This window comes from Mercenaria mercenaria, unplaced genomic scaffold, assembly GCF_021730395.1.
Source record: "Mercenaria mercenaria strain notata unplaced genomic scaffold, MADL_Memer_1 contig_2060, whole genome shotgun sequence".
Classification (NCBI taxonomy): domain Eukaryota; kingdom Metazoa; phylum Mollusca; class Bivalvia; order Venerida; family Veneridae; genus Mercenaria; species Mercenaria mercenaria.
The window spans coordinates 28859-51721 of NW_026460093.1; the positions used below are offsets into that span (position 1 = coordinate 28859).

A 22863-nucleotide genomic window follows, 5' to 3' on the forward strand; every position below is an offset into this window, starting at 1 on the left:
CATTGGGGGAGACATGCGCTTTTTTACAAAAGGGTTTTCTAGTTTAGGATTAATTTCACTTTGTTTTTACTATAAATAACTTTTTAGCTCACGAGAGCACAAAGTGGTCAAGGTGACTTACTGTGACTGGTCACTGTCCAGCGTCCATCAGCGTATGTCATACGTTGTGTGTAGTCCGTCAACATTTGTCTTGTGAACACTCTAGAGGCCAAATTTGTGACCCAATCTTTATGAATCTTGGTCAGAATGTTCGTCTTGATGATCTCTAGGTCAAGTTCGAAACTGGGACATGTGGGGTCAGAAACTAGGTCAGTAGGCCAGATCAAAGGAAAAACTTGTGAACACTTTAGAGGCCACAATTTTGACTCAGTATGAAACTTGGTCAGAATGTTTGTCTTGATAATTTCCAGGTCAAGTTTGAAACTGGGTCATGTGGTATATAAGGTCACAATGCCAGATCAGAGGAAAATCTTTACAGCACTCCAGAGACTACAATTCAAGTTTAACCTCATGAGAATTAATCAGAATGTTTGTCTTGGTAACCTATATTAAGGTCATAGTTGAATCTGGGTCATGTGGGGTCACAAACTAGGTCACCCGGTCAGATCAAAGGAAAATCTTGTGAACACTAGAGGTCACAGTTGTGACCCAATCTTTATAAAACTTGGCCAGAATGTTTATCTTGATGATTTCTAGGTCATGTTTGAAACTGGGTCATATGAGGTGAAAACCTAGGTCAGTAGGCCAGATCAAAGGAAAAGCTTGTGAACATTCAAGAGACCACAGTTGTGACTCAATCTTTATGAAATATGGTCAGAATGATAGTCTTGATGATCTGAGGTCAAGTTCGAAACTGGGTCATATGAGGATCAAAAACTAGGTCAGTAGGCCAAATCAAAGGAAAAGCTTGTGAATACTCTAGAGGCAACAGTTGTGACACAATCTTCATGAAATTTTATCAGAAAGTTTGTCTTGATGAGCTCTGTCAAGTTTGAAACTGGGTCATGTAGGGTCAAAAAGTAGGTCAGTAGGCCAGATCAAAGGAAAAGCTTGTGAACACTCTAGAGGCCACAGTTGTGACCCAATATTTATGAAACTTTGTCAGAATGTTTGTCTTGATGATTTCTAGGTCAAATTTGAAACTGGGTCATGAGGGGTCAAAACTAGGTCAGCAGGTCAGATCAAAGGAAAAGCTTGTGAACACTCTAAGAGACCACAATTATGACTCAGTCTTTATGAAACTTGGTCAGAATGTTTGTCTTGATGATCTCTAGGTCTAGTTTTTATCTTGGTCATTTTGGGTCTAAAACTAGATCACATGGTCAAATCAAAGGAAAAGTTTGTGAACATTTTAATGGCAACAGTTGTGACTCAATCTATATGAAACTTGATCAGAATGTTTGTCTTGATGATCTTTAGGTTAAATTCGAAACTGGGTCATTTGGGGTCAAAATCTAGGTCAGTAGGCCAGATAAACTCTGGTGAGCGATATGGGGCCATCATGGTCCTCTTGTTTATAATTGACCACCAAAAAATCTATATGAAAACAACTGTAGGTTTTTAAATACGCAAATTTTAATCCAAGTGTTTTGTTTGTAAGTACTGCATAAATATTGTACTGGTAGATGTACATATGAATTAGTAATAAACAGGTTTCTAGAGTGTTTAAGAATCTCTTTATATTAAAATATTAAGAACTGATATTTGCTCTTTACAGGTGAAACATTTCTCAAGGTGTGGTCTAGTTGATGACTCGGATGAGGAAGATATACCGGACACCAGAACAGGACAAGACAAGAAACGTTTGCATCTGGCACAGCAGCAACAGATGGCGGACAGGTTAGTAGCTAGTGACTGTTGATAGAGGAAAATACTTTTGGAAACTGGGAAGAATTTTCTTGTGAAATCTAAGGGAAATACTGGTGGACTCATCCATTGGACTGAATTTCTTCTCATTGGGGTAAATGTCATGGTATAGGACTTGAATATTAAAATGGGGAGTAAGTGTGTAGGCGGCCGGGTAGCTCAGTTGGTAGAGCATCGGAACAGTATTCTGAGGCCCCGGCTTGGCTGCACATTTTTCTCACCTGTGACATTTGGCGCCTAACATGAGACTGTGATGGCATTACACTGGTTAGTCTCTGATTCCTGTAATTGCTTATATATAAACAGGAAGGTCTAATACGGGGAGTAGACAACCCGTATAAATCAATACATTTATCTGTATTATGCTGTCGTCCATACCTGTAAATATCGGCCAGTCGTTAGCGATCGATATTTTGTTTTCGCCACTATCAATTAGCTTGTGATTAGCATATTACCTCATGTTAATCATGGAGCTATAACACTTTTTGTTCAAAGGGTTTACCAGTCACATGTTAAGTGGCGATAATTAGATGATCAGAGATTGATCTAAAGGGATTCTGAAGGAAAACAGCATGGGACTGCATGTGGTGATATGCTTAATTATCACGAATTAACTGGAGCTCACTTCCCTGAAGAAATATTTAACCACGTAACTTCAAACCTTTATCAAAGGACCGATATTTGGTGGATTTGAATAAATAAAATGGAGAACAAAAACAGAAAGCCGACACTTTTCTTAATCTTGTAGAGCCATAATTATAATTATTGTTTATAATGTCAGATTTCTACACACAGAAACAAACATTCTTCTTGAACGCAGAGAATGTTTCAAACAAAATTGTTGTTTAAACTCCAAAAATTAGTTTAATTAATTTAATCTTAAAACTGATGTGTGAAAAATACAATGTATTTAAATTAAAATAACAATAAAATTTAAAAAAAAAAGGCCGACAACGAAGTTTAGTATCCCGAACTTTTAGACAAAACTGCAGAAAACCATCTAGGTTTAACACGCATTTAAATGGTGAAGAATAAAGCAATATCATAAACAAATATTTTCAGGCAACAGTTTACAGTTTCGACTTGCTATTTTCATTAAAATATTTCCTTATTTTATTGTTCTAAATAATCAACAAGGCAAATATCATGTAAAAAACGACATCTCTCTTTCTTGGTAAGACAAGCCTAGGTTTAGCCATTTTCACAGGGTGAAAAGTAACATTAATGTAGATATTTTCCATTTAAAAACAGATGCAGGCAATAATTTAATGGCAGAACTTTTGTTTTCAACAAAAAGTTCAACAAATGCTTTCCCAGATTTTCACTGAAAGGACGAATTAAACTGTAAGGCGTAAGTGTTTGAGTAATTATAGCAGAATAACCTACGGCATGGGCTTCGATTGGACGACAGCATAAGATAAGATAAATGCCGCATTCCAGTCCCCGTATCAGTTGTTCCAGGTATAAAGTACCTGTTGAAATTCGAGGACAAAATTAAAAAAATGGTGGCGAAATATGTCACGGTATAGGACTTGAATTAAAATGGGGAGAATGTGTGTAGGCAGCAGGGTAGCTCAGCTGGTAGAGCATTGGAATGGTATTCTGTGGCCCCGGGTTCTAGTCCCGGTCCAGCTGCACATTTTTCTCACCCTGTGACATAAACATGGACTAGTTACTATTTGTCAAGATAAAGGGAGGGCTCCTTAAATACATGAATTGGGCAAATTTCAGCAAATCAGTCATACAAAATTGTGCAGATTAATATGAAGGCAATGCATGAATTTTATAGAAACTTTTGCTGCAGTAAGGGAGAATGTAAAAAAATGGTGTAAGGATAAACACTCGCATTTTAGAATAGGTAAATCTTATTTTGATTAAACAGTTTGAGTTAAACATAAGCAGATTTAGTGCTTTTCTTTGAAGCCATAATAATACATGTATACAGTGAAAGAATTCTTCATCATAAATAATCAAATCTGAAGGTCTCTCAATGGGGAACCACTGACTTGGTAGTTAAATTGGTGGTATTGTAAGAACAAGTTCCAGTTGTGGATTAATATTATCAAAGACCTCACAATGGGGAATTCATGAATTAGCAGGGGACAGACCTGGGGTCAATTACTTTAAAATGTAATTAATTAAATTACAATTACATTGAGAATTGTCCAATTAAATTACAATTACCATTACATGAATTTTAGCAATGTAATTAATTAAATTACAATTACATTGGAAATTGCAATTAATTACATTCAATTACAATACCAAATGCGGTACTTCTTACACGACCACTGTAGCAAAGTTCTTTACTTTGTACTATACAAACATGATAATCCACATGTAAACTGATTTCAGTTATTTCAAAATTGAATTTAAGCTCAAAGTAAAATCTGTGTTTGCGGGAGAACATTACTCTGTCTTAATATTATTGCAAAAGGAGCTAAAAGTCAGCCCTAATTAATAGTTAATATATCGTCTAGCAGAATTCGGTTAGAGAAGATGCATGTAAAGTCAGGTATTTCTCTGAGAACTGAATTTCTCTGAAGTTTATAGGATCATGGTTCTGCAATATGTTTCAAATTTAGTCTAGTTCAGTATTTAATCATTTACATTTTAAATATATATTTTAAGTTTTTATCCTTGACACTACAAGCTATCCAAAGGACCACATTGAAAATAAGTTGTAAAACCTTCATGAGTCATCCTAGAATAACTATGTCACTAAAACTGTAGAATACTCATAATGTCTACAATTATAATTATTTTTTTTTATCTTGTTAGAACTGTGAAATGCTATGTTGTTTATATCATTTAATACAACAAATTTTATCACAGATAAAATATGATTAAACTAAATGCTAAGCATTTCAATTTTTGCTCTGATAAAAATCTAAATAATAATTATGCAAATAACAATTTCAAATCCTAATTTGATCATTTTCTCCAAAAATATAGTGACAAACATCATCAAAGATTACCAGTTGGTTCTAATGAAACAAATATCAGAACAAAGGAGCTATGTCCAAGGGGTTAGCACCTACCATAATATTCTATTGTTATTTTTCACAGCTATGAAATGCATATTAGCATGTTAAAGTGAAGTGTCAGTGGTAATAAACATAAAATAACAATCAAGTTTGTTGAACAAATTATATATACTATTTGTTCAACAAACTGGATTAGCATGTGCCATGTAATTGGAAAGTAATTGAAATGTAATTGTCAATTACACCCTAGAACTGTTCTGTAATTAATTAAATTACAATTACATGTAATTGATAAATGACCCAATTACAAATTACATTCAATTACTTGGGAAATGTAATTTAATTGCAATTAATTACAATTACATTTTTAATTACCCCAGGTCTGGCAGGGGACCTAGGTACTGTGAAAACTGAGGTTCCCACAACAGAGAACCATAATCAGATATCTTAGACCATGTGAAAGGATTTAGTGAAAAAGTAGAGTTATGATGAGTTAAATGATAGTTTTTGCTGAGCCCACTTGCGGCAAGCTCAATATAGTCTGTCACTTTTGGCGGGTCAGTGTATGTGCGTGCGTGCGTCTGGACCGTAACTTTGACATGCATGGACCAATCATGTTTATATTTGGCACAAATGTTTGCCTCAACAGGGGCGCCAAATTTAATTGTCCGTATTGCCCAGGTTGTCCCAAAGCTTGTACGGTCAAGTGAAATTTGACCAGAATTTACTATATAACTGTCATACGGACAAGTAAAAAATAGCAAATGACAAAAACGGACAAGCAAGTAAAAATCAGATTTTGCCGCCCCTGCTCAATGAGAAGGGGTTCATGCACAAACCCCATGTCCCTGTCTCGAAGGTCAAGATCACAGCTGGAGGTCAAAGGTCAAATTGAAGTTTGTTCAGAGCATTTCTTATACATACATGGTGGGATTTGGATGTAAATTGGCATGAATGTTCACCATTATGAGACGGAGTGTGATGTGCAAGAATCAGGTCCCTAGGTCTAAGGTCAAGGTCACACTCAGAGGCCAAAGGTGCTGGCAGGCCTGACATTCTGCCCGTGGGCATGCAGAATGTTTTCCAAGTTTAGTAAAGAGTAATGGGAACAATTCTTTTTGAACTGAGGTATGGTAATAAGATATGAGGCCTTGCAAAGGGAGAGACTGAAGTAGTAGCAATGGTATTTGAAAAAATGAATTCCAATGTGATAAAAGAAAAGTAAGGTATAGGAGACCTTGCAGGGAAAGTTAGTAAGTTATCAGATGAATTGAATATCTCATGGGGTATTGAGATGGTTGGCCAGGGGTGAGTGGGAGACATCTAGTTGGCAGATAGGTAGATGAAAAAATTAGATTTAACCACATTTAGGATGAAATACTTATGGTACATGTCATGTAGAATGGTAATTATATGCATAATTCAATTGTTTTAATCCTTTAAGGTTTTCAAAACATTGATATTTATAATAAGTATTGATGTTGTTTACTTAAGTTTATACCAAGGGCCTTTTTAGCAAAGAGTAATTTTTGAAATATGTGAGAACTTCACTTCACTTTTCAGGTTCCATCAATGTATGAAATATTTTCAGACAGTTCAATGTTTGCAAAGAAACAAGGGCCGCCGACTGGATCACCATTACTGAGACGACTGGATCACCATTACTGAGACAGGGAGACGGGCCCAGTCTGTTCAGTTCTAGTCTGAAATCTAAATATATGTCACCTGTCAAAATTGCTAATATACCACAGAAAGAGACAACAAAAGACAGAGGTAAACAGTCTTTGTTATCTGGATATTCCTGCTGTTGGTGATAAAGGAAAGTGACCATTCCAATTCATCAAAGAGAAGTTTGAAATCTCATGTTTTTACAATGTTTTTGAAATACATTGTCATTTTTAGCTCACTTGAGCCAAAGGCTCATGGTGAGCTTTTGTGACCACTCGATGTCCGGCGTGCGTCGTCCGTTGTCTGGCCGTCAACATTTCCTAAAAAAGATCTTCTTCTTGAAAACCACAAGGCAGAATTACACCAAACTTCACAGGAATGATCCTTGGGTGGCCCAATTTCAAAATTGTTCAAAGAATTGAATTCCATGCAGAACTCTGGTTACCATGGCAACCAAAAGAAAATTTTTTAAAAGTCTTCTTGTCCAAAACCACAAGGTGTAGAGCCTTGATATTAGGCATGTGGCATCATCTCATGGTCCTCTATGAAGATTGTTCAAATTGTGCCCCTGGGGTGAAAGAGGCCCCGCCCTGGGGCGGGGTCACAAGTTTTACATAGACTTATATAGGAAAAACCTTTAAAAATCTTCTTGTCTAAAACCACAGAACCTAGGCCTTTGATATTTGGTATGTAGCATTGCCTTTTGGTCCTCTACCAATTCTTTCAAGTTTTGACCCTGGGGTAAAAATAGGCCCTGCCCCGGGGGTCACAAGGTTTACATAGGAAAAAACTTTAAAAATCTTCTTGTCTCAAACCACAGGACCTAGGCTTTTGATATTTGGTATGTTGCATTGCCTTGTGGTCCTCTACGAGATATGTTCAAATTATGCCCCTGGGGTGAAAAGAGGCCCTGCCCTGGGGGTCCCAAAGGGGTAAATTCAGAAATAGTCAAAATCGGCCTAACTTCAAAAATCTTTGAAAGTCAGGTAAAATCAAGCATAAATATGTCCTTATTCATATTTCATTACTGTAATTACCATTTTTGCATGTTTGTCGCGTTTTCCGGGCTTTTTATCACGCCTACCCAAACACACTTTTGACGTCACTACGTTTGATTTTATTTAACGTCATGTCATTGTACAAAACACGTATAGTCTTGTCCATTTTATTTGTAGTTTGCGCATAAACTCTTATTATCCATTGGACAAAGACCGTTATTCACATATTACTTGCTTTTAATTACATGTCAGCTGTATGACAATATGCTTAGTCGCGAAAACATGTGACAAATTGACAATTCGAGAACCACTCATCAAACTCTAATTATAATATTTTAATCGTGGCAAAAATCAGTCAAGTTGAAATGGAAGGTGGAATATGATGTTTTCTACCATTTTCAGGTGTCATCCCAACCTACCATATGTAGGCCAGGCCTCGTGTTCACAAAACATTTTCAGTCTCGGCTGAGTTTGATAATGAAACTTTGTCATTTGTATCTAAATAGAGTGTTTAAAACTAAATTTTAAGTAAATAACTATTTTCAAATGATTTTTCAGTATTGATAGTCAGTTTCAGTTGGAATTAAGTTTTGAAGTTTTAGAAAAATTGATATTGAAATTTCAAGCTCAAACTTGGCTGAGACCGAAAAATGTTTTGTGAACACAATGCCAGGCTAGCCAAATCTTGAACACTGCGCGACCTCAAAGTAAAAAAGAAATAAACCTGCCTTTTGTGACTACATATGTTTGGGAATAAATCGCGATTATGATAATGTAGAGGATTATGTTTCGTCCATTATATGACTATTCTATTTTTGTACCTTTTTTAATGATAATTATCATCATAAAAGTAATCGTTCACTGCTTGTAGGTGAAGTCAGGAATATTCGGCTTAATGTATTGAGCAACCTACCAGAAGTACCGTACCTTCCGCGCCTACACCAAATGCTGTATTCTTTTTCCTGCAAACCGACATATTCAACAAAGAAGAAAAGAAATATTGTAAAATAAATTTTAGAAAATAACAGAATAAACAACTGTGTATCTGATGTTTATTACTTCTTAACATCCATTACAAGTTTTTTTTCCGGCGCCAGCGAAAAGACCGAGAAATATATAGTTACGATGTGCAAGAATTTGTAATATTTTAAATCGGACAATGGAAATCTTGAATAGTTTCAGCATTCCTTACATATTGACCAAAGACGGAAACAAAATTAAGACATTAAAGTTGTTCTTAGAAAATTAGATTATTTTCAGAAAAGTCGGTAACATAGATACATATAAATAATACAAATCGCCAAAATTATATCAAAATTTTGCCTAAATAAAAATTGAATCCATATTATGCATTGTAAATGCAAATCTAATTATGAACTTAAAGAAGTTATAACGGTCGTTTATACATGTTGCAAAGTAAAACGAAAGCAGGTGTAACGTATGTTAACGTGCCTATCTTCTAAATTTCGTTTTTAGACAGAATGTCATATTTCTTGACAATAAAGAATTTCATGTACAAGGTCAAACTTCAGAATAACGTATCTGTATTAAAACTGAAATGCAGTAACATTTCCCTACAAACAAACGAAAAGTTTAATAAATAAATTCCAAGAATACGTATCTCCAACGTATGGTAAAAGATATTTAAGGTATAACACAGAATACCAATGTCATGACCTCGGATCAGTGGTCTGGTATCAAGACGGCGGACTTAGAAACTCTGGATTACAATTTCATTCTCCAGCTCCTTAAACGAATCCCATTTTATACAGGAACTTTGTGTGTTTTATGCTAAATATCAACGTTTTTTTCTTGAACTAGAATCCATAACCTTAAATAATTTACCATTGTTCAGGAGTAATGCGGTTGAAACCAAGGTCAACCTGTTTTACAATAATGTAGAATAAAAATAAAAATAACTATTCATTTTAGTAGATAGGTACAGCATTCGAATTAGTCAGCAGAAATCAAGGGCGGATCAAGAGGGGCGACTCTTTAAAACTTTGCGGGTATACATTTTTATGCCCCCCTTCGAAGAAGGAGGGGTATATTGTTTTGCAGATGGCGGTCGGTAGGTCTGTCAGTCGGTCGGTCGGTCCGTCGGTCGGAATGTAGACCAATCCGTTTCCGGATGATAACTCAAGAACACTTGGGCCTAGGATCATGAAAGTTGATAGGGAGGTTGGTCATCACCAGCAGATGACCCCTATTGATTTTGAGGTCTGTACGTCAAAGGTCAAGGTCACAGTGACCCTGAATAGTAAAACGGTTTCCGGATGATAACTCAAGAACACTTGGGCCTAGGATCATGAAAGTTGATAGGGAGGTTGGTAATGGCCAGCAGACGACCTCTATTGATTTTGAGGTCAGTATGTTAAAGGTCAAGGTCACAGTGACCCTGAACAGTAAAACGGTTTCCGGATGATAACTCAAGAACGCTTAGGCCTAGAGTCACGAAAGTTGATAGGGAGGTTGGTCATGATCAGCAGATGACCCCTATTGATTTTAAGGTCAGTATGTCAAAGGTCAAGGTCACAGTGACCACGAACAATAAAATGGTTTCCAGGCAATAACTCAAGAATGCTTGGGCATAGTTTCAGGAAAATTCATAGTTAGGTTGGCCATGACCAGCAGATGACCCCTATTGATTTTGAGGTCAGTATGTCAAAGGTCAAGGTCACAGTGACCACGAACAATAAAATGGTTTCCAGGCAATAACTCAAGAATGCTTGGGCCTAGTTTCAGGAAAATTCATAATTAGGTTGGCCATGACCAGCAGATGACCCCTATTGATCATGAGGTCATTAGGTCAAAGGTCAAGATCATATTGGCCAGGAACAGTTAAATGGTTTCTGATCTTCTTGTCCAAAAATATAGGGCCTAGGGCTTTGATATTTGGTATGTAGCAAAATCTAGTGGTCCTCTACCAAGATTGTTCAGATTATTTCCCTGGGGTCAAATATGGCCCCACCCAAACCGTCCGAAACCACAGGGCCTAGGGCTTTGATATTTTGTATATGACATCATCTAGTGGTCCTCTACTAAGATTGTTCAAATTATTCCCCTAGGGTCAAATATGGCTCCGCCCTGGTGGTCACATGGTTTACATAGACTTACATAGGGAAAAACTTTGAAAATCTTCTTGTCCAAACCACAAAGACTATGGCTTTGATGTTTTGTAATGTAGCATCATTTAGTGGTTCTCTACCAAGTTTGTTCAAATTATCCCTCTGGGGTCAAATATGGCCCCGCCCCAGGGGTCATATGGTTCATATAGACTTATATAGGGAAAAACTTAGAATCTTCATGTCCATAACTTACATCATTCAAATTTGGACCACATGTATAGTTTTGAGTGGCAAGATGAACCTTGACATGAGTTGACCTTGATCTTGACCTAGTGACCTACTTTCACATTTCTGTAGCTACAGCCTTCAAATTTGGACCACACGCATAGGTTTGTGTACCGAAAAAAAACTGACCTTGTTATTGACTTAGTGACCTACTTTCACATTTTTGAAGGTACAGGCTTCAAATTTGGACCACATGCATAGTTTTTTGTTCCAAAATAAAATTTGACCTTGATTTTGACCTAGTGACCTACTTTCACATTTCTCAAGCTACAGCCTTCAAATTTGAACCACAAGCATAGTTTTGTGTACTAAAATGAACTTTGATCTTGAGATTGACCTAGTGACTTACGTTCACATTTCTGAAGGTACAGGCTTCAAATTTGGACCACTTGCATAGTTTTGTGTTCCGAAAAAAAATTTGACCTTGATTTTGACCTAGTGACCTACTTTCACATTTCTCGAGCTACAGCTTTCAAATTTGAACCACATGCATAGTTTTGTGTACCGAAATGAACTTTGATCTTGAGATTGACCTAGTGACCTACTTTCACATTTCTGAAGCTACAGGCTTCAAATTTGGACCACATGCATATTTTTGTGTTCTGAATTGAAATTTGACATTGATTTTTACCTATTACCTACTTTCATATTCTCAAGCTACAGCCTCCAAATTTGAAGCACATGCATAGTTCTGTCTACCGAAACGAACTTTGACCTTGAAATTGATCTAGTGACCTGCTTTCACAATTCTCAAGCCACAGCTTTCAAATTTGGACCACATACACATTGTTTTGTGTTCTGAAATGAAATTTGACCTTGATTTTGACCTTGAGCAAATGTTGAAATTTGGAATATTCAAAAATGGCCCAGTGGATGGCGCTAAGATCACTCTGTAATCTCTTGTTAGGTTAATAGGTTAAAGGTCAAGGTCAGATTAAACCAGAAGGGTAGAACTTTTGATTACAGTGAGTATATAATTTCTGTTCCTTGTGCAATTACTGAATACATCAAGGGGGGCATTTCGTGTTCGACGAGCTCTTATTATAACATAAATGTGAAACATCAGTAATTCAACACATAAAATTTTCGGCTAGTTTCGCTCGTTAAAAATATACATGTAAATAGAATTCATAACTGCTAGCTATTGAGTTTTAATAAACCTTTTTTATTTACAAATGTAAAAGCTCACAATGATTGTGTCAAATACTTAGGCCCCATGTGTGTGAAGTATACACTGGATTGAATCATTAGGGTGTATTTGCGTATGTTTTTTTCCAAGGGGGGTGGGGAGGAGGGGAGCATGTTCCCCATTCCGCACCCCCGCTAATTTAAACCATAATCAGCCCATTTAGCGCTTCATTGAAATGAATAGTTGTAATTTAGCATTATGATACTTAATAAGATTGGGATGCATACAGAAGAATAATTAGAATTTTAGTCAATTATTGTATCATCTTTAAAAAAAAATAAAGATTAAACCCTTTAAAAATGATACCTTAAATACGTCATATAATAGATCTACCAGATCTAATAAACAAATGTGGACTAGAGTTCTAGTAAACAATTTGAATAAGCCTAAACTTTTTTTTTCATTTTCGAGTTAAAACAAATTTAAGTAAGCTATATTATCGAAAGGGCCTGGTCACCTATAGGCCTAACGTATTCTCCACATTTTCTACTCAATAAGAGTTCAAATTTAGTAATGTTTTAGGAATAAAGGTGACCTTATTCAAGAAAAAGTACTTAAGACACAAAGTGTGGGTGTAAGAAACATGACGTAAATATCTATCTTCTGAACATAGCCTACCTTCCATTGTGTCTGCGTGTGAACTTCGAGCAATTCGTTGTATTCGTCTCATATGTTTCAAAGATAAAAAAATGTCTTCAACAATAACTAATAGGAACCAGCATATTAACATATTCAAATGTCAGACAGTGGCAATAAAAGATTTTAATCTAGGTACTGTAGCAGTATTGTCTGTGCTGTTCACATTGTGATTTATACTGGCTAGTTTGGTAGGAAATTACACCTAATTGAACTATTTTCTTAAAGTGGAATTATATGCATTTTTCAAGTAAAAATACAGCACAAATAGATATGTGTGTAAAAAGGGTGGAGGAAATTATAGTTTTTAACCCAGTATACCAAACTCTTCCTGTTACCATTACGAAATATAACTTTTTAAATATGACTTTTCATATTTTGACTGGGGCAGTCTTTTTAAGAAAAGTCTAACTGCTTGCAGGAGTTGCTTCCCTTCAACCTCAGAAATCTCTACTTATAGGTAAGGGAGATCATTGCATACAAGACTGAAGAAATGAACTGTTTTTTATAAGTCCGATTTCTTCATTTCTAAAGCATCACTTTCAAATACTTATGCGGCAATATTGTTAATTAAACACATTTAAATGCACAGCAACCGAAAACTTGCTTTTATAAAACATTCACCAAAAGCACACTACGTGCTGTAAGATGCGCATAATGCCACTTTAATGAAATCAATCTTGAAATCCCATAACAAGCGAGACTAGAGCTAACTTTTTTTAGTTACAAGTTAGAAAGCAAATAAAAAACATCGTATTAAAATGTAATTCATATTACCAACGTTAGAATTATTCGAGACATTTAGGCAATTCAAAAGCAAAACATTTTGTTCATTTTGCCGCATATCATATTGATGGTGCGTAATATGAATGAGACAGTAGTTATTTATTACGCAGTGATACTACGTCATCAAGTATACACGTCATGATGCTTGGTATCTTCCTGGAATAGTATACAATGTGAGCAGGCTATGTATGAGAAGGAGAATGTTATATCTTTTCAGGATGATTTATGAAAATAAGGATTAAAATAAGTGCATTCAGAGCTTAACCGTTGCATGCTTATGAAACATACGGTTTTGTTAGCTCACCTGTCACATAGTGACAAGGTGAGCTTTTGTGATCACCCTTCGTCCGTCGTGTGTCCGTCCGTCCGAGCTCACATTTGCATACTTAGGTGGCTATAGGAACAATAGGTAACTGTACTTTTTCTTTGATGTCATTCATTCCGTAAGGCTTTTATGCGACTATTTTTCTCTTACGTGGCTAAAAGAACAATAGAGAGAACAAAAGAGTAGCCACATAAGTATCCATATGTAGGAACGTCCGTCCGTCTGTCCATCAACAATTTCTTGTCTGCACGATAGTGGTTTCATTTATGATTTTATTTTAACCAAACTTGCACACAACTTGTATCACCATAAGATCTCGGTTCCTTTCTTGAACTGGTCAGATCCCTTTATGGGTTCCAGAGTTATGGCCCCTGAAAGGGCCAAAATCAGCTATTTTGCCCTTGTCTGCACAATAGCAGCTTTATTTATGATTTGATTTTTACCAAACTGGCACACAACTTGTATCACCATAAGATCTTGGTTCCTTTCTTGAACTGGCCAGATTCCATTATGGGTTCCAGAGTTATGGCCCCTGAAAGGGCCAGAATTAGCTATTTTGTCCTTGTCTGCACAATAGCAGCTTCATTTATGATTTGAATTTAATCAAACTTGCACAAAACTTGTGTTGCCATAAGATCTCAGTTCCTTTGTTGAACCGGCCAGATCCCCTAATGGGTTCCAGAGTTATGGCCCCTGAAAGGGCTAAAATTAGCTATTTTGACCTTGTCTGCACAATAGCAACTTCATTTATGATTTGATTTTAACCAAACTTGCACACAACTTGTATCACCACAAGATCTTGGTTCCTTTCTTAAACTGGCCAGATTCCATCATGGGTTCCAGAGTTATGGCCCCTTAAATGTCCAAAATTGGCTATTTTGGCTTTTGCAACCATATAGAGACTTCATTTATGGTTTTATTTGATACAAACTTCCAAAATATCTTCAACAACAATAAATCTTGACTTGGATTCCATGACAAATCAGATCCAATCGTAGTTTCCAGAGTTATTTTATATCTGATTACCTCCCCTGATTGTAGTCAAAATGGATTTATATCAGTAAGTACTTACAGGACTTATTTGAAAATTTGAAATTTCATTATTGTCATTAGTTGGACCGAGCCAATCAGGGTAGATAACTATGGACTGATTTTATGTCAAATTACCTCCCTTTATTTCAAATTAAAATGGGTATATCTCCGTAACTAATGAAGATACTGATCTGAAATTTCATTTATGTCAACAGATTTATTTGGCAGATCCTTCTTTTGCTAACTTACAATAATTTTCTTTTGAATTACTTCCCTTTTACGTTACTATAAATAGCCTATTTTTGGTAACTTTTTTATTATTGGCCGTAGGGAAAAACCGAGACCACTTTTCAGTGGTACAACATGGATGGTACATCCAATTGTTAGGTGTATTTTGACATATCTGTACCTTGTAAGAATTTTGTGTTTTTTTTCGTTTTGGTTAAATTTCTTTCCTTTGTTGTTCCTGTCCTTTGGACTTAGATATTTTTTCTGAGGACCTTCTTGTCCTCAAGTGCAATGATAACAGGTGAGCGATATAGGGCCATCATGGCCCTCTTGTCTCTATGTTTCATTAGTATGTTTCGAATTTTGCCTGAAATTCACCGAAGAAAAACAGATTCTGTTGAGTGGAAATTGATGTCTACACTGTGACTGCGATTAACTTTGACGTTTAACTGTTTGATTAGGAAACTAGGAGCTTAAAGGAACATTTACACCGCGTCATATTCATATAACTTCTAAGTACTGTAGACCTTATTTTATTGTTCTAAGTTTGGAGATTGACCATGAATACTAATTTCCTGAAGTGGCAAGTCGATGCAATTACCGTTTTAATGTCTTGATTGAAAGTAGATTTTATTTCCATGTAGGATAGACACAATGATAGATAATTTCTTGAAGTTGACCATATTAGTAGGTCTAAGCCCCTTAATTTTTAGAAGATTCTCACTTAAATTGTCGCGATATGTCTACGTAACGCTTGAACTACGAATGAATTCAGACACGTTTCGTGTGAAAATAGGCAATGGAAAAGTTCAATTTTCACCAAGAGCACAGGCCTCAACCACAAAAATATTACCACAGGTACTGACGAAATATAATTGTTATTTAAAAAATACTTGCTATTTTGTGGTCGAGGCATGTGCTCTATTCGAAATTTCCGTCGAAATGTGGTGAAACCGGTGTAAATATCCAAAATAGCCGTTCAGTACCAAATTACCCCTCGCAGTTTTCATACAAAAACTCAAAAGATTTCATCAGAATATCTAACAAATAAGAGATCAGTACTTATAGAAAATATGGATTTTATGAAAAAGTGTTAGATTTTAGAATTCGTAATTTTCTTGGGCCGATTTCAAGCCTTCGTGGTCTTGGCCCTTTAACATAGACTTATATAGGGGAAAAAAATTTTTTGTCTTAAAGTTCAAAGCCTAGGCCTTTGATATTTGGTATGTAGCATTGCCTAGTGGATCTGTAACAAGATTGTTCAAGTTATGCCCCTGGGGTGAAAAGAGGCCCCACCCTTGGGTCACTTGTTATATTAGTTATATAGGAATAAATACTTAAAAAGTTATCAGATCATTATTTCCTAGACTGTTTAATTATAAATACCTGATGAGCCAAAAAGATAAGGGGTCACTTGACTGTGACCTTGACGTATTGACCTACTTTCTTGTTTTTAAGATAAAGCCTTGACATTTGGATGACATGTACAGTTTTGCAGACTGATCTTAAAACTGACTATTAGTGACCAGGAATGTGACCTACTGACCTACTTCCTAATATTTTAGCATCAGTTTGCCATTTTAAACATGTGGCTCATATTACTCAGGTGAGCGATTCAGGGTCATCATGACCCTCTTGTTGTCTTTTTAATATAAATTTTAGTAGGGAAACTACTGTAAATGAGTTTTGAAAATAAACAATAGCATATAAGGGAGTTACAAATTGTGTTTATAGTATTAAGTACCAAAGAAAGACATTCAGCTTGTAGACTGCATTACTATCTCTTATAATTTTCGAAAAAGTCAGCTTTTTTTAATTAGGTAGGCAGTTAGTACTGCTGTTGCTGCTGCTCCTGAAATATCTGATAAAAAAAAATTTAATAAGAAACAGCCAGTTGTATATATATCAATCAGATTTAAAAATGTTGATGTTGATGATAACAGAACTATTAAGATGGACTGTGTAAGCTGTATATGGATTTATTTATCCATATCTAGGCCTATTCTCACCTTGTCAAATCAGACCAGAGCCAATCAGAGCCACAAAATCCCTTTAGACCTTCCATCCTCCAGTGAAGGAATATGTGTTGCTGGAGAATGGCATGACTCAACAAGAATACCAGCTAAGGGTCTCGGGCTTAAGGGTACAAAAGGTCATCCCCATGGTAACTGAGAGTTTTATGTACAACAAGCAGACACTATTGGTTGATGCAGGATTGTTTATGGGAAGATCCGTGTGGGCTGAGGACCAGTTTGGCTCATTGTGGAGATATTGTACAACCAAACGATATAGGTATGCGCTGAGAAAATCAAATCATAGCATTACTGTAGCTGTTACTAATAGATATTGCAGCAAATTCCTTCACAAGAGATCATTGGGTGGAATCATGTACAGAGGAATTATAATCTACCTCTGTAGTTAATATTGTTACTTGGCTAAAATTCCTGCCAGTTTTAAGTTGGGATATGACACAGTACTCCAGGTACACAACTTGTACTTGACCTGGCGCATTGTAATTGGCTTTGCTTTTGGATATAATGTTGCTTAATATGCACAAGTGTTTTGAATTGCCGCTGACTTTGTTTGAAATTAGCAAAAATTAAAAAGCCACAGTGGATAAAACATTCTTTACAGTATTGCAGGGAAAGTTCTGATTGAAAACCCAGCAAACAGAGTTGTCCAGTATTGTATGTTGTGAAAACTTGTACCAGTCAGAAATCAGGCTAAAGATTTCATTGTTCTCTATCCACAGAGGTGGAGAAGCCTACAAACACATTCAGTTTGTTCACTGGAGGTCAGAAATGCAGTACAAAACATGCAGAAACTAGCTGGAATGTGCACCTACAGAAAATCAACATTGCCGACCATATACAGTCTGCAGATAAAACTATCATAGTAAGTTGCCACTTGTTATTTCTACTCTCTAGTTTATTTTTGAAAAAAACTTTTGGTGTCTGTTTATATATAAAAAATGTTTTTGTCGTTTTTAGCTCGACTTTTCGAAGAAAATGTAGAGCTATTGCACTCGCCCCAGCGTCGGCGTCGGCGTTAGTTAAAGTTTTTGATAAAGTCAAATATCTCTGTTACTATCAAAGATATTGACTTGAAACTTAAAATACTTATTTACTATCAAAGTCTACACCAGGAGAAACAATCCCCATAACTCTGATTTGAATTTGACAGAATTATGCCCCTTTTTAACTTAGAATTTTTGGTTAAAGTTTTTGATAAAGTCGAATGTCTCTGTCACTATGAAAGATATTGACTTGAAACTTAACATGCTTATTTACTATCAAAGTATACACCAGGAGAAACAATCCCCATAACTCTGATTGAATCTTGACAGAATTATGCCCCTTTTGAACTTAGAATTTTTGGTTAAAGTTTTTGATAAAGTCAAATATATCTGTTACTATCAAAGCTATTTACTTGAAACTTAAAATACTTATTTACTATCAAAGTCTACACCAGGAGAAATAATCCCCGTAACACTGAATAGAATTTTGACAGAATTATGCCCCTTTTTAACTTAGAAATTTTGTTAAAATTTTTGATAAAGTCAAATATCTCTGTTACTATTAAAGCTTTTGACTTGAAACTCAAAATAATTATTAACTATCAAAATCTACACCAGGAGACACAATTCCTATAACTCTGGTTTGAATTTTGACAGAATTATGCCCCTTTTAACTTAGAATTTTTAGTTGAAGTTTTTGATAGTCAAATATCTCTGTTACTATTAAAGCTTTTGACTTGAAACTCAAAATAGTTACTTACTATCAAAGTCTACACCAGGAGACACAATTCTCATAACTGTAATTTGAATTTTAACAGAGTTATGCCCCTTTTTAACTTGGATTTTTTTTTTTACTGGCAAAGCTCAAATTCAGAGTCAAGCACTGAGAAAAGTCGAGCACACTGTCTTACATACAGCTCTTGTTTCTGTCTGTCTGAACAAACTATGTAGTACAAAGTACTTTTCTGAAACTGGTAGTTTAATTTATGTACAATGATTTTCTGTGGCATTTTACCAGTATGAAAGGTTGATATGTTCCATAGTTATGATTGAAAGAGCATCAGTTGTATTCATGTGGATATGGCTGTTATATATATTTTTGTATTTGATAGAAAACTTTCTTTGTTGTTGATAGCTCTTTATGGCATCCAGATAGCATGCAATGCAAGATAAACTCTTTTGGTAATCTCTTATGGTAAAAAGTGAATAATAGATGCCGATCTTGGCACTTGTTCTATAAGTAGCCATTATTCTGTCATAACTGAATTAATTTATGCAGCAAAATCATCGTGAGATGTTAGAGATCCAGTTGGTTCATTCGAGAAGCACAATGAAAGGGAACTGCCCTGTATTTACACCATCAGTGGGTGTGGAGGCACTGCATCAATACAGATGAACTCGAAATGCACGTATTAGGTAAGATAATTGTCGGAATCTTTAATTTAGTTCTATATACAATAAAATCTGTTAGAAGATCCTTTCGAAGCACAGAACACAACCAAGCAAAACAACAGCAGTCTTGGTTTGACTGACTCTGTTCATGAGAGCTAATGAAATGTGCAACTGCTCATACATGTCTCTGAAGACCATCTACAGTCAAACTTGTGCTAGCGACCACCCGTGAATAGCGACCACCTGTCGACAACGACCGGTTTCTGGTCCCCCTGTAGAAAAATGCTCATAAAAAGGCTGTGAATAGCGACCACCTGGCGACCGCGACCAGCGACCGGCCTAATTCATTCCCAAGAGTCATATTTGCCCCCCAATAACGACCAAGCTGGACCGTTCCGGCATGAAAATATTTGAAATCCGCCGAATTTTCACGACTTTCGCATTAACGCAAACAATTACTGCTTGATTGAAAATTTGCAAGTTTGCGCCAGCCGAATTAATACATATAACATAAAGAAAGCAAGAAGCTGTAAAAATACTTTTTATCAGCATGATATTGGCTAACTGAGAAGTGACACTTCCCCCCGAATAAAGACCACCTGTGAACAAAGACCGCTTTTGACTGTTCCAAAGAGTGGTCTTTGTTCACAGGTTTGACTGTACATGTATATGGTCATTGACAATAAGTGATTTCTGAAAACAGATGAATTGGAAAGACAGGAAGAGAATGTATTGACTATTAAAACAGGTTTTATAGTTATGAACTTGAGTCAGAGGGAATATTTAGAAGAAAAATATAGTGGTCAGAGACGTAAGTTAGATTTTCTGCCAGAGTAAATGTTAACCTTGATGTTTTGAATAAAATACTTCATGTTTGAAGTCACATGTTGGTTGCTTCTTTCCAGTCAGAATGAGGATGTTTATCTTTCTAGAATTGTTGTTATGAAATCTAGTTTGTGTTTATTTTATGACTGAAAACTTAGTTAAGCTTCATATTATAAACCGTTCTATAACCTTATTGCAACTATGAAGAATTGTGAAGGATTGTGTCATACCCTGAGTCATTGAAATGGTTAGAAGAAAGAAAAACAAAAGAAATCAATCTTTTGCTTCTTTATTTCTAGGTTCCCACCCAGACGAAGCAAGTGTCAAACATATGGGTATGGTATGGGATTTTTGTGTTGCTCTGTGGGGAAATATGCCAGAGTTTAAAGATATGGGTATGTTATTTTAAAGATGTATGCAGTCATATGACTTGGTCAGATTGCTCTGGAGTTTGTTAGTCCTCTACCAGTGGAACATCAAAGGGGGAATTCCCTCCGCATGTCTGCAGATCTGGATCCTGCGTTAACTCAAAATATTAAAGCTAAGTTCATAAAACTTGGTGTGTAAATAAAAGGCAATATGTAGATTATGCATGAACATGACTTATGCTTGTAGGTCAAAGGTTAAGTTCACTATTGAAGGTCAAGTAAAAATTGTTTCTGTTCCAGAACTTTTATATGCATTGATATTCCTAGTGCTACACACAAGTGTGTCCCATGATGAGACAATGTGTCAACGAATGATCTATGCTTGTTGGTCAAAGGTCAAGGTTGCTGTTCAAGGTCAAGTAAAAATTTGGTTTTGCTCCGTTGACTCATGGTTGCCTGTCAAAGGTCTAGGTCACTATTGAAGGTCACATAAAATTGTTTTTTCAACGGTAGGGGACTTCTGTATTGCTATTGCAATTCTCTGTCACTTGCTTACTACACTCACAATTTTGTCTTCTTTTTGAGACAGATTAGCAAAAGCAAAATTATTAAGGACAGTTAATCAAACAGATAAATAGCCTACTTGAACATCTTCAAAAAATCTTGCTTTTGTATCTGGTGAAAAAATGTTTCTAGAAATTACGATGTCATTTTAATGAGATTTAAAGTGGCCATCACTCTTTTAAGAGTATTTGCATTTCAGCTTGATGAATTGATGGCTCCACAAGGGTTCATGACTGCACCAGTTGGTTGTTGGGGAAATGGACTAAAGAGTGATTCAGCTACTCTTAAATCTTTTATCACAATGAGCTACAGTAAGATAGATTAAACTTGAAATTATAATATAAGACTTTTGGCTGTAAGGGCCAAGGTCACAGCTCTTTGGAATTCTATTTTTAGAACATTCAAAATGGCCGCCATTAAAACAAATAGCTATTTTAGTAAAAGTTAGTTTTTATCTTATTCATGATACATATTTATGTGTAAACTGATTCATACTATATGCATGTTAATTCAGTTAATTAAAACTAATAATTCGGATCCTGATGCTTCATTTTTAGATTTACATCTCTCTATTAATGACAATATTATACATACCAAAATTTATGACAAGAGGGATGATTTTAATTTTAGTATTGTAAATTTTCCCCATTTGGATGGGGATGTACCTCAGGCTACATCTTATGGGGTATATATTTCTCAATTAATTCGGTTTGCCAGAGCGTGTAGTCATGTCAAGCATTTCAATGAACGTAATCAATATATTACAAGTAAACTTCTTCAGCAACGCTACCGTTATTACAAATTGCGTAAATATTTTGCTAAATTTTACTATCGTAATTCTGATTTAGTTTTAAAATTCAATAGTAATTTAAAGACACTTCTGCAAGAAGGTATTTCTAAACCCGTTTTTAGCTCACCTGTCACATAGTGACAAGGTGAGCTTTTGTGATCACCCTTTGTCCGTCGTCCGTCGTGTGTGCGTCCGTCCGTCCGTCAACAATTTCTTGTCTGCACGATAGTGGTTTCATTTATGATTTTATTTTAACCAAACTTACACACAACTTGTATCACCATAAGATCTCGGTTCCTTTCTTGAACTGGCCAGATCCCATTATGGGTTCCAGAGTTATGGCCCCTGAAAGGGCCAAAATCAGCTATTTTGACCTTGTCTGCACAATAGCAGCTTTATTTATGATTTGATTTTTACCAAACTGGCACACAACTTGTATCACCATAAGATCTTGGTTCCTGTGTTGAACTGGCCAGATTCCATTATGGGTTCCAGAGTTATGGCCCCTGAAAGGACCAGAATTAGCTATTTTGCCCTTGTCTGCACAATAGCAGCTTCATTTATGATTTGAATTTAATTAAACTTGCACAAAACTTGTGTTGCCATAAGATCTCAGTTCCTTTGTTGAACCGGCCAGATCCCCTAATGGGTTCCAGAGTTATGGCCCCTGAAAGGGCCAAAATTAGCTATTTTGACCTTGTCTGCACAATAGCAACTTCATTTATGATTTGATTTTAACCAAACTTGCACACAACTTGTATCACCACAAGATCTTGGTTCCTTTCTTAAACTGGACAGATTCCTTCATGGGTTCCAGAGTTATGGCCCCTTAAATGTCCA

At 35.9% G+C, this 22863-nt stretch overlaps 1 protein-coding gene across 2 annotated transcripts in view; it reads left to right on the forward strand.

Moving 5' to 3' along the window:
• The window catches only part of LOC123532797 (uncharacterized), a 31220-nt gene extending 9555 nt beyond the window's left edge, over nt 1-21665 (forward strand). Inside the window, exons 4-10 of one of the 2 annotated variants that reach the window (XR_008368976.1) lie at nt 1718-1839; nt 6445-6626; nt 17066-17360; nt 17821-17963; nt 19364-19500; nt 20601-20696; nt 21433-21665. Coding sequence is in view for 1 of the 2 variants with exons in the window: in XM_053533136.1 (XP_053389111.1) it covers nt 1718-1839; nt 6445-6667 (345 nt within the window). In the remaining variant the exon portion in view is untranslated. Of the gene's footprint in view, nt 1-1717; nt 1840-6444; nt 7309-17065; nt 17361-17820; nt 17964-19363; nt 19501-20600; nt 20697-21432 lie in introns of those variants that run through there. The other variant, XM_053533136.1, reaches the window with a different exon arrangement.
• The last annotated feature ends 1198 nt before the right edge of the window (nt 21666-22863 follow it).